Genomic DNA, 12,899 nt, shown 5'->3' with positions numbered 1-12,899 from the left:
ACACATCTGACCCAAAAGCCCTTGAACAGTTCACCCCCACCAGGACTTTCAGAAGCCACTCTCACCCAGCGCAACCCAGTGACTCCACTTAGCCAACTCATTTTACAGTCAATTTCCTATTTATGGTGCAGACACAGATGAACAAGTTATAGTAGTTTAAGCTGACATCTGTAAGTGGCTGATATTCTAATACACACATTGTTAACCACCCTGACACAGAAGAGAGAAAAAATTAACTTTCTCCCACTTGGAGTTGGAAATCTAAATGATGCATTGCCACAAAAGGACAACAGGCATGAACTGCCAAAAGAATTTTCAAAGGCTTAAGAAAGCAGGTGATAATCAGAATCACAGAAAATTAAATTACGCTTTCGCACTGCACATTTAATCACCTTCACTGATACAAATACTGTTTGCAGCTGTTTGTTAGGAATGACTGAAAGTGACATAAGCCAGGCACACACAAATTGGTGATGAAGTTATTCTGCCTTAAGACCAGACAGGGAAGCAATAGAAAGAAGAACTTTCTTTTCTGTGTTCACAGAAATCTGTTGCGTGGATTCTAAACACATAGAAACTAACAGTGCCCAAAAAGTTCCTCAACAGCTGGAGGCTGAGAACAAATCTGTTATATGTATATATTAACCCTGCCTTAGGTCTGTATTAGGCATCCACTTTTGATCACTGTCAAAAAGGAGAAGGAATACAGGCTATCCACACCCACAGCTGCTTTCCAGTTTCTCCAGTTACCAGAATGCAAATCCAAACTCATTTTAGTCACAGGGGAGCCACTGACACTGCTGCTTGCTTTTACAATTTTTCTAAATTTATCAAGATTATTAAAAAGATTAGCTATCTGACAGACCACCAAACCATTAATATAGCCACTCATCTCTGGAAGCAGAGCCTGGGCTTTTCAACAACTTCCCCTCGAAAAATCCCCACCAAACCTTTAGATGCCATGGGAATATGTTATTTCTCTGGGAATTACATGTGTTAATTCTATCTGTTGAAACCAACCAATATGATTTCAAAGTACCTCTAAATATTTCTTAACTTTATTCCACACTACTGTGTCTACACTCTCCCCTCATGATACACCCTCTTGCCTACTGCTCAAATGCTTCAGTGACTTCAAACAAGTGCAGGAAATACTGACATGTTTTCAATGTTGCTTTTACCCTTCAGGGGAACTGATATCACACAATATGTTTTTGCAGAATTCCAGTGTCCTTAGTTGTCTGATCATCCTCTTATGTACTCAAATACTGAAAACCATCACTACTATTTTTTACTACTACCATCACAAGAATAACAACCTATACTCTTCCCATCAAACTCACATGCACTTCTTCCACACCTAATGAATGAAAAAAAAAATTTGAGGAAGTGAAAAAAATTCATACCCATCTAGTTCACAAAATGAAAAGGAAATAGTCCCTTTAGGGTCATGCAAATGTAGAGTCTTGCAAATGCACAAAGTCAAGACCAATGAATTTTACACCTTTCAATGATCCAGCCAAACTAACATTCTACAAATTATTTCTAAAGTAAATTTAAGGTTTTTAAAGTAGGGTAGAGTAAGCTTTAATGTCCCTGGCTCAAATTTCTCACCAAATACCTCTCCCCCCTCAAGTCTGCCATAAGACAGAAAAATTGAAAACACTCATCAATTCTTCCACATCTGTAAGACTTCATATAAAGTTACCAATTATAAAGAACTCTGTCACAATTCACATGGACTACAACCACTGCCAACAATTCTCTAAAGCCAATACCAAATGGAAAGAGATCAAAAGGCAATATTCTGAAAAGCCAGAAAGCCCTCCAATTGTGTGCCAATGGCACACCTGCATGAGAAGAGATGCTTTGTAAGCAAAGCCACAAATCAATTTCCATGACTGTCATTCACATCATAGCGGGACTGTGGGACTGTACCACATAAGTTCTCAAATGCAGAACCACGTTTTCAATCTTTAAGCAAATATCTGCTTTTTTGTCTGCTTTGCAAAGTATTATAAGCTGCTGTAATCAACTGAAGAAGAGATGCTATTGGTTGAGAAAAAACTAATGAGAAAATATTTATGAAAAAGAAAGAACCTTGAAAAGAATGGAAAAGATGAGTTTTTAAAACTGAATGTTTTCTTAAGACTGAAGGGTTTTTTCCTTCAGAAATGAGACACACACCTGCTCGCTGCAGTGACATGCCATGCCAGTACACTTCCTCCACATGAACTGTACGGATGAAAAGACTGGATCAAAGAACACATGGTGACAGTTCTTACAGATCTCCAAGTCACCTTGGCACATGATGGTATTTTCCAAGAGAAAGAAAATACATCATTGTGTTAACCTTCTCTTTTGTGATTCAAAAGCACTTCAGGGTATTTTGAGATTAGAAAACAGAGAGTCATCTTTCAGTTCAGCATCTATATTTTAGCAGTCTTCACTATGGATAAGTAGGTTTCAAATGAGCAATCCATCTTGCCTCTGTAGAAAACATTACACCCAACTGGAAGAATCCTGAACTTGATCCTGAATTTCTTTTAAAATGTCCAAGCACCTAGGCTATCAACAGCATTCCTTCACAAGAGTTCAAGTAGTACTGTCTAATTCCATGTTCTTTTTTGCAGTCCTCAACAATTTTACCTTATTTATAACTGCTTTTTTTTTATAGTGAACTCTGATAACATACTGTACACTGGTTTTGGCTGGGATTGAGCTACATTTCTAGATAGTAGCTGGTAGAGGACTGTGTTTTGGATTCGTGCTGGAAGCAGTGCTGATAACACAGGGATGTTTCTGTTACTGCGGAGCAGGGCTCACACAGCATCAAGGCCTCTTCTGTTTCTCACAGCACCCCACCAGTGAGCAGGCCAGGGGTGCACAAGAAGCCAGAGGGGACACAGCCAGGACAACTTACCACAACTGTCCAAAGGGATACTCCACACTACATAGCACCATGCTCAGCATGAAAACTGAGTGAGTGAGGGCATGTGTGGATGTTGGCTGGGGCTAACATTGCTCAGAGACTGGCTGGGCATCCACTGTTTGGCAGCAAGCAATTCTTTTCCTTTTGCATCATTTGTTCTTTCACAGGCTTTATTTTCCTCTCCTCTTAGTTACTGGTTTGGGTTTTTTCCTCCCCAAATTATTACACCACTGTTATCTCAATCCACATATTTTCTGACTTTTACCCTTGCAATTCTACCCCTCCATCTCACTGCAGGGACAGGAGTGGATGAGCAGCAGTGTGGTGCTTAGTTGCCAGGTAGGGTTAGACCCCATACCATAATTATAGCTCTTTGTTACAATGCCTTGAAATTTTGAAATTTGAAGTTATAAACTCACAAGCAGGTTTGCTTGGGCTTTCTTCCCCATGTAGAGAGGTCCAAGCATGCAGTGTTTTGTAAAAAAGTATTTTAGGTTCTTTTTCTGGCCACACTGTTGAAGTTCCAGAGAGAAACTAACCCAAGATTTCCGCTTCCCTTAATTGACTATGCTAATTTATACTTAAAACAAGAGGACTATGCCATAACACTTCTACAAGCTTTTATAACATGTAACTAAAAGGAATTTTAAGTAAATTAATTCTTTACTGAGAGGTTAATGGACTGTTATTTCAATACATGATATGCAAATATTTTGGGTTTGAGATATTCTCCTCAAGATCTGTAGCTTTTTCAGGTTAACTAAATGAAGTTAGCAGAGCATGGAGATGACATCAGTTTCTGTTGTGAAAAATTCTTTGTCCTCCTGGTTCTTAAGCTGCTGGGAGAAGCATAAATTATCTTGTTATATAGAATACCTCTCTGCTTTTCAAAGACTATACAAGATACTTCACGCAAAGACTCCAGGAAATTAGTATAGTTGTAAGCCAGCTTTAAAAAGACTCCTACAACTCTTGTTCCAGAAAAATAATGGAAATATACCCTGTGTATCAGGGCAGAAAAATGCTGGAAGCTCCACAGGTAACTCACCAGCAGACATGAAAAATGAAATAACTAAATAAAAAACTCCAAAGCCTACTGTCATGAATCCAATGGAGAAGCAACAGCCACGTGAGTAAACTGTAACCTACTCAGAACTGTCAGGTACTCACAAGAAAGTACACTGAGGTTGAAAGCTCACCTCTCATAACAAGCCAAAATTTTCCAAGAGCACAGGGATTCATTCTGCAGGGAACCATCATCTGAAAGCACCCTGTACCAGGCCAGTGCTAGACTGGAAAACATATTTTTTATAATTACACTCACAAAGTGTAATTGTAATGTTTATTTCATTACTGTATGGGCCTGAATGTTTTAAATCATTTAGTGTTATCTGAATTGAAACCTAGTTCTGTATCATTGAGTAGGATTGTAAGCCCCAGAGACACAGGCATCAAGGTTTTGGATGCTATAAGTTTAATTACTTAACTAAGGGGTTTTTTCATTATATTAATTCTAAATCCCACAAAATGAAAGTATCAGTCTAACTTTTGTATTATTGTCATCATTATGCAACATCCACATCAGGAACTCAGCATACCTTACCCATAAATGCATTTAATGGAACATTCCTGCTTTTAGGAAAGAGAACTCCAAACAACACTGCCTTGTGAATTTTAAGATTCTGTTTATAAATTTAAAAACACCTAACTTAACATAGGCTTGTGTTCCTTTATTCTCAACATGTATGAAGTAAAGGCAGGTGTTTAGATACTTGAGTCACATACTTTTTAAACTTCTTATCATCTCTGTGTGAATGCTTCAGGATAGAAAAATAAAAAAAAACAAAAAACCAAACACCACAACAAAACACAGCCAGTGCCAACGGAGTTCTGAAGAGTGATTTAAAGAGAAGGCAAGTGCTAGCTCACAATTAGACACCAAGAGGCAAGAAAAGCAAGAATTAACCAGGTTGAGAGCAGGCAGTTTTCAATAATGTAAGGGGAAGAGTCACACTGACAGATATGAACAGTGTAGCAACTTGAAATAAAATAAGGATTAACAGGTGGCCTCAAGACATCTTGTAAGTGGCATCGGACAGCGAGACTGAAAAACAGGACAAGCCTCAGTGTCTGTGCCACTGGTTTTGAAAGAGCCAAAGTGTGAAAAAGTCGTCTAATTCCTGGCTATCAATTCAGTTCAATAATTATTTCTATAAATAGTGATAAAAACTTTGAATAAAATTACATTTACATAACACCGCACAATACAGAATCTTTCCCCTTTTCCTGTTCTTATTAGGAATTAAGTGTTATTAAACATCCCGTGCAGTCACATTTTTAATCAAAATTTTGTATATCTAGATTTTTAGTATACAAAACATTAAAATGGCAGACCTATATATTTTGCCTCTTTTCCCTTCTACAACACTGAAGCAAAACCATGATTCATCAATACCTTTCTATAAATTACTTTAGTCAAAGTCCCTCACTCCCTTCTGAATTCATAGGCTTGAAGGAACAGCTACGAGGAGAGCGAGAAAATCTCCATTTAACATGAGCATTTTAATTGCATTTTTTGATAAAGAAGTTTTCTGCATAAGCTCAAAACTCCTGCCAACATTGAAAGAAATCTAAAAGTACTTCAAATCAGGCATAAAGTTTTAGCTTCCTCCTGCAATATTTTACAGCAAAGGAACAACTAAGAAACCAAGTTTAAGTAATGCCTGTGCAGTAATCCTTAACTGATGGATCAACTAGTTGAAATCAGTCACAAACAAGAAGTTCAGCACTTGTTGATATTGTCAGGGTCCAAGGTTGTTAATGGAAAAAGCCTAGCAACTGTAAGTAGCTAATTAGCTACCACAAAATATAATTAAAAATAAAAATCATGATCCAAATAATATTAAAGGGTATAGAGTTCCAAGGAGAAACACTGGTTTTCTTTTCCTCTTGTTGCAATGGAGAGGTAGCAGAAGATTTCACTTTGGTATCAGAAGTCTGGAACCAGAATGACCCAGTGCTTCCTGCCTCCCACTAGGCAGCTCCAGCAACCATGACTGGGGAGAACACCATGAGGCTCTTGCTTGGATTCCCAGTTCTGAAGAGATCAGTCCTGCAAAATTCCCTTGACTGTACCCCCCGATGAGCCTTTGCCACCTCATGGTGGTACTCAAAGACTGGACTCAATGATCTTGGAGGTCTCTTCCAACTTAAACAATTCTATGATTCTTTTCTTTTCTTATTTTTTAATAGGAAGAGACCCCGAAGAGCCAGAAACCAGACAGCCCACCCCAAAGTATTCTAAAAAGTGAAAGGATACTTCACTGTATGATACTCACTAGCAGGTCATTGGGATAAAATAGACTGCATATTATTATCAATTAAGACTTCCACATCTGCCGAAACTAAATTAATTTTTAAACCCATATGCTCATTTGAAATAACTGACTTCTGCACAAGTTGCTTCCTCTCTGTATAGCACTGACATTAGGCAATTATTGGAATCAAGAGCATGCTATTGACAGGTGCCAGCTGTCAATATAAAAAATAGCATCTTTACCATGTTGATGCCATTTTAAAGAAAGTGTATGCAAAATTGAGAACATAAGCACAACTCAACAATCATAATATTAAAAAATTAAATTACTAATTAAATAAAAATGTATACATGAACAACAGTGGTAGAAATAAACACCAAAGTGGGAACTGAGTCCATTGATAACTGTCCTTAAACTTAATTTCCAATTAGTTGCCACTGAGTTTGCCCCTCATTTCAAGAGCTGACCTTACAACTGTCTCACCAGGTTGTTAGGAATCAAGCAAGAAGATCATTATTCATGATGTCTCACTGCAGGGCTTAAATTTTCTGATCATACCTTACATAGTGTTAATTAGTTTGAAGGCCATAAATATTTAGGCTTTAAAGTGACTTGCTCAGCTCTACATAAGGTATAATATAATTTTTTCTTCAAAACCAGAGGAAATCTCCTTTTATCTTCAAGTCTTGACCAGGATGTCTCAAAATGTCTAGGATGCCAGAAAATCTGAGACAGTTATAGACCCAAACCAGTTTACAAGCATACAGCATGACATATCATTTGTTTTCCCCTCTATGATAGAATCTTCATGTAAAATTTAGGTTATTTTCAGACTGGTAGGACAAAAAAAAAATTCCTGCAGTATCCAAATCTTTATATCCTGATATTCATGGTATCTCCACAGAAGATAATTTTGCTCTCATTTCTTTCAGAATACTTCATTTAAGTATACCTCATGTCTCCTGCCTGAAAAAGTTGGGAGTGGTGAGGAGGGATGGGCAAACAACCTCACAAAAGGAAAAAACTGAACTACATTACTGAATATCTAAAATGGTATTTCATAGGAAAATGTATCTTTATGAAAAAAGGTTACTAGATCATTTAAACATTTGTAAATTAAGGGAATAATTTCAATGATACTAGACAATATAGTGAAATATAATTTGCCTAAAATTTTCTAGGACAAACTTTCAACTGTTATAGATACAAAACTCTCCTGAGACAAGGAAAGAGAATAATCATTTACAGACTGAAGAAACACTGAAAAACAGACTTCAGTGAGTAGTCCTGTACATCACAGAATGCAGAGAAGAACTAGATGCAGTCATGACTTTTTTCCTTAATATTCACTGATCCTATATAGTCATTTATTAATAACACTAAATATCAGATGCACAATTCCTGATCTCCCACAACAACAATTGTTTCAAAGCAATACTTCATACACATTTAGGTATTTGAAATCAGTATAAAGAATCTGATTTTAAATTTAAGCTCATTCAATTTTTGGAGCAGATATACAATATTCACCATTATATCCAGAATTAAGTATGCCAAAGAAAAGCACACCCTTCACTGGAGGAAAAGACAGTCACTTCCATCTACTTCCTGCCACACAGGCAAAAAAAAAAAAAAAAAGAAAGCTGTGTATCCATAAATATACACACAGGCACCTGTTTGTATACACATAAATGCCTGTTCACACACACAGCAAAGATCCTCTCTGTGTGGTGAAAAGAAGGCACCAATAGCTGTGCTATAATCAGTAATTAAGTGCACCATGATGTCTCCTCTCTCATGTCTATTCCCCACTGAAACCTGTAATCACATCCTTGTCAAAAGATGTGTTCAATAGCCTGGATTGCTGCAAGTACATCCACTGATATGTTCTCATTTTTCAGCCCCTAATCTAGAGCCAACCTTCCTTCAAAGCTATTTAAAATGAACACAACTCCTAAAGTACATGCAGCACAATTGCCAAGTCCTTTCTCTAGTAATTACTTACTAACTGACTTCCTAATTTGGTGCTTACAGCTAAAAAAAAGTTTTTTTCTTATACCCTAAAACAGTGAAAGCATCTCTCCAAAGGTCTACCTAGAAAACAGATTTTAACTTTAGTCTTTTAGTTTTTAATTTCTCAGTCTCACTCTTACACAAAGCTACAAGCAAACTAGCAATGATTCAGATTTTTGTGAAATGTAGGGAGCACGTTTTAAACACAGATCAGTTGCAATGTTGACACTAACTCATTGAGCAGTCAGGACTATAAACTGTATTTATAAACCTTCAGAAGAGTATGCCAATGACCATGTTATTATGAAAACCAAAGTAATTCACACCTTAACATCTGCATCTTCAGGAAGAAGGCAAAAAGCTGGACACAGCATTGTGTTCAACAGAACACACTCTCCTGTCCCAACAAGGTATGCTGAGAATCAGAGGTGCCTTCAAAAGCAACACAATCCAGTCTCACAGCACATGCTGGCAAGTACAAGGAAACAAGCAGCAGCACACCTTCAATATAGGTCAGTCAGTACTCCACAGACACCAGCGCCTGCACCTAAGGGCCCCCATGTCTAATTCCTTAAGTTAGTTCAGAGAGTAGGTGGGTAGGAAAGAAAGTCCTTCCAGTTATCACAAATTAAATACTATCAGGGTTAGTATCTTTTCACAAGTTTTCTCTTTCCTTCCTGGAAGTGCTTGAAAACACATGTTCCAATCCTTAGTGGGTAGCAAAACGCCTGTCTTTCTAAAGATTTTTCAAAGTTTAATTTTTTAAGCATCTCCATGACAATAAATAATAAACATCTACATGAAGTTTCTTATTAAAAATACCAGCACCAGTCAAGGTTCACTCCATGTACGCCCCCCCCACCCCTTTCAGCCAAACAAGCTTTTCTTCTTCCAAAACACAGTGGCATTTACCTCACTGACCTTGGGACTGCCTTCCTCCAGTATTTCTCCCTCATCAGTTTGCATGGGAACAGGATCTGTGCAAAGCTCTGCAGAAATGCAAAATACTGCCTAAAAGATAAACAAAAAAGATATATTTTAAAAACAATTCTTTTTACGCCTTTAACAAAGTTTTGTGAGATTGCAGCATACATAAACTACTAAATTCTAGGCTATGACCTTTAATGCTGCCATTCCGCATACATTTGCTGAAATTACATTTTACACAAATGAGAACTGCTATTCAGAATAAGACAAAACTACTTAATTAAAAGAAAAAACCCACTTAATAGTAATATCCTCCTTTCTTTTTAACTTTAAAATGTCATTGCTGAGTACTTAATGTAGTCACTGATTTTACTCATTAAAGCCACAGTCAGCAAGGAATGATCACACAGACCAGAGCTGAGCAATTCTTTCTTACTAGGAAATAGCTTTTGTGCAAATACAAGCTTTAAAGACACAGCTTAAAGACAATCTAAAGGTTATTGGTTTGAAAAATTGTTAAGACTTCCAGTGATCTCACAGCACCTCTAAAATCTTACTTTCAGGATTTTTTCCTTGACTGAATCTAAATGGTTCAGGGAACAGATAAAGTCATTCACCTTCAGGCTGGCATTTACAATTTAACCCAGGTCAACAGATCCCAGTGTTTCAAACATTCAACACTACTAGGTAATCTATTTTCAAATTTGTTTGACAGTGTCAGTGCGGCTCCAACTGAACAAAATCTGCACTCCAAACTCCATTCTTCAAATTGTAAAGTAACTTATGGAAGGATGCAATACAACTAGGGAGACTTTGGTGTTTAAGATTAGAACAGCTTCTACTCCAGAGCATGAGGCATCTTTCTGGGATAATGGAGCAAATTAATCAATTTAAGAGATCAAATGCACCAGTATAAATTCAGCAGCAATCTCTAACACTTAAAATGCAAGACATAAGCCATGACCAGATCTCTAACATTCCAGGTATATGGAAAGTAAGGGCTCACATTGAATACACTGAGTTAAGAATTCTCTTAAAACCAAGAGTTGTTAGCTTTTAAGAGTTGTCCCTCACAAGATTATGTAACTCTTCAACTGCACCAGCATTTAACATCCATTTCAAGTCTCTCTACTTCTGCACCTCAGCTACAGAACTGCTGTCACCTTCACAGCAGCAATTCCAAGCCATCATTTAGAAAGCTTCTAAATGATGCACCTCCTTCACTTCGTTGTTAATGTCTGTTCAGAGTGTAAGGCTGTCTGGACTCCAACTTCCTCTGTTATGTTGCACATAGGTAAAACAACATCTGCCATGGTTGACTCAAGGAGTGAAGAACAAGTTCTATAAACATTAAGGGCCTGGAGCTACAAAATGTTACATACAATTTAATAAATCTTACAACCAACAAGCTGTTACATTCAGTAATATCATACACTCTAGTGCAAGGCACAAGAGTTGTAAAGACTTAGAGCATAGTAATTTCCTTTTCTGGAAAAGAAGGAATGAGGAGAAAATCAAACTCTTACCCAAATCCTCACTTAAACATTCTGCCTTCAGCACATAATCAAAAATCAGAGGTATCAAATGCTAAGCATTTGACATCTATGCCAAGATCCTCCTGCCTAGAACAAATGTTTCTAGCTTTTTGTTCTGCACCAAGAGCAGAGGAGGCCAGGCTGGGCAGTCCCTGTCCATGGTACTTCTTTGCCATGCTCAGTTTCTGAAACCCACTCCAGAACTTTCAGCGCTGGGAGTTTTGGAGCATGATTTTGCAGTATCAGAGTCAAGTAATTGGGAAGCTCCTCAGATTTTTGTTAGACAGACAGTCTGCTGCCTAACACCCAAAACAGCTTTGGCCAGAACAATTCCTGTGGCTGTTACCTGGCCTCGAAGTCAGAGAAACAAGCAAGAATGAACTTGAGCTACAGAAGCATTAAAAAACCCCTTACATAGAAAACAAGACCAGAAAGGTCAGACCAAGAGCACTGCAAGGGGAAGTCACTTTTCATTCAGAGTGCTGGAAGAACTCAAACATAAGCCTTTGAAAAACTGACATGTTTTATCTTCTGAGATCCCTCACTACCAGAGGAATTGGCAGTATTTGACTCCAGTTTTTATATACTACTCCTGGAAGAAGACAAAAAAACTACCAACCAGTGCATCTCAAAGGAAGAAAGAAAAGGTCAGTAGAACTAGGAAATTTTAAAAAATGGAAAGGCTACACGAACAAAGAAAAGCAAGCTCTTCCACAGACAACAGATTAAATACACTGGAACTATCCAGAACTCAGAGATTAGAGTAGGAAATCGAATTAATAAACTCTTTTCCTTCTCCACTGTATTTTCTTTTTTATAATTTCTATTTTCTCTCTTAATTTATCCCATAATTAATGTTTTATTTGCTTTAACATTTAAAAAAAACATACAATATTATGTCATACAATACTTACTTAGAGTAAACTCACTCACATGGGATGGTAAAAAGCTAGAAGTTCTAAAAGGCTCAGTAATTTACCAGAAAACTTCACAAGGTAATAAGAAAATCCACCAACAAAAATTTTTAGCTGGTGCAGGAAGAGCCTAAGCTACAAACTACGAAAGGTGTTGTAAGAGGAAGTTTTGCTGAACACTGTCCTTTTGTTGTTTGGTTTGGGTTTTTTTAATGCTTCATTGCATTTGCTTCTGGGTTCTTTCAGGAGACCAAACATCCTCCAACAAACTATGAGCCCAATTCAATAATTTTTATGTTCTTTTGCATACATGAATCATTGATTCCTTTAGCCACTGGCACAAGAATGCTGTATTGCAAGTTTATTTATTGCCAAAAGGAGGCATTTCAAGATTTCTGAATCCATGGGACACTACGGATTTCTGAATCCATGGGACACTACCTCTGTGGCAGACTTTTGCAGCAGTCATTTACAGCTGAGGGTGACTTCTTAGCCCACACAGACAGCTTTTTGCCCGCACATGAAGAAATAACATAATTATTCCATGTTACAGACATCCCCTCTGCAGCTCACCAGCTTCTGAGCAGAGTCCTGAAGGTGACACACAGGGTCATTTATTTTATACATGGAGGAAGGATGGGAAGAAAGAATTTGTACTAGCATCCTGTAGGATCAGGAAAATGCCAAAAGCCTAAAGGCATTTGTTTACTTATATTCAATACTTAATGTGATATGTCAAGTTGTCAGGTGATAAAAAGAAAGTTTAGAGACAGCCCATTTAGATTTTCAGATCCAACACCTATCAAGAAAGTCACTCCTGGAAAAGGTCAAAAGTAAGATAATCCTTTTCTACCCTTGCATATATCCACCCAAACTACTTGAAATGGGACTGAAATCCCTCAATTTTTTATTCACTTGATATCCTTCAGAAAAATTAACTAACTTCAACTGGAGTAAGGTAACACCAAGGAAGGCCTGACAAATAGCAATGCACTGGTATGCCCACATACGATGTAGCAAATGCAAATCCAAACATAGGAACAACTTTTATTTAACTCTTTAAATGTAATACAGTGATGAGAATCTATTCTCAAAGGTTAAAACATTCATTAATATGAACCAGCAGGATTTCTTACCAACTTTAATGTCTACTGCAATACTGTCCTGCCATTAAACAGTATGGTTTTGGGATAATCCAATTAGATTTTAGTCCTATTTTTGCTCCATGACTTTCTTCAGCAAAGATGTACTCATTTTGTTC

The 12,899-nt window shown here is 37.3% G+C and overlaps 1 protein-coding gene across 21 annotated transcripts in view; it reads right to left on the bottom strand.

The window, feature by feature from the left end:
- Window positions 1–12,899, bottom strand: part of TNRC6B (trinucleotide repeat containing adaptor 6B) — a 132,074-nt gene that overhangs the window by 105,473 nt on the left and 13,702 nt on the right. For 17 of the 21 annotated variants that reach the window (XM_071422960.1, XM_071422933.1, XM_071422941.1 and 14 more), the window contains one exon: window positions 9,175–9,273. The exons of 2 other annotated variants lie outside the window; for them this stretch is intronic. In XM_071422960.1, the coding sequence (XP_071279061.1) occupies window positions 9,175–9,218 (44 nt within the window). In that variant the 5' untranslated portion in view covers window positions 9,219–9,273. The remainder of the gene's footprint in view (window positions 1–9,174; window positions 9,274–12,899) is intronic. 2 more of the 21 variants (XM_071422936.1, XM_071422928.1) reach the window with 1 other exon arrangement.

The sequence above is a fragment of the Agelaius tricolor genome, unplaced genomic scaffold (assembly GCF_023055355.1).
Source record: "Agelaius tricolor isolate 1412-34295 unplaced genomic scaffold, bAgeTri1.0.p SCAF_3, whole genome shotgun sequence".
Lineage (NCBI taxonomy): Eukaryota > Metazoa > Chordata > Aves > Passeriformes > Icteridae > Agelaius > Agelaius tricolor.
The sequence above is the reverse complement of the archived record's forward strand: the minus strand, read 5'-3'. Positions and strand labels throughout refer to the sequence as shown.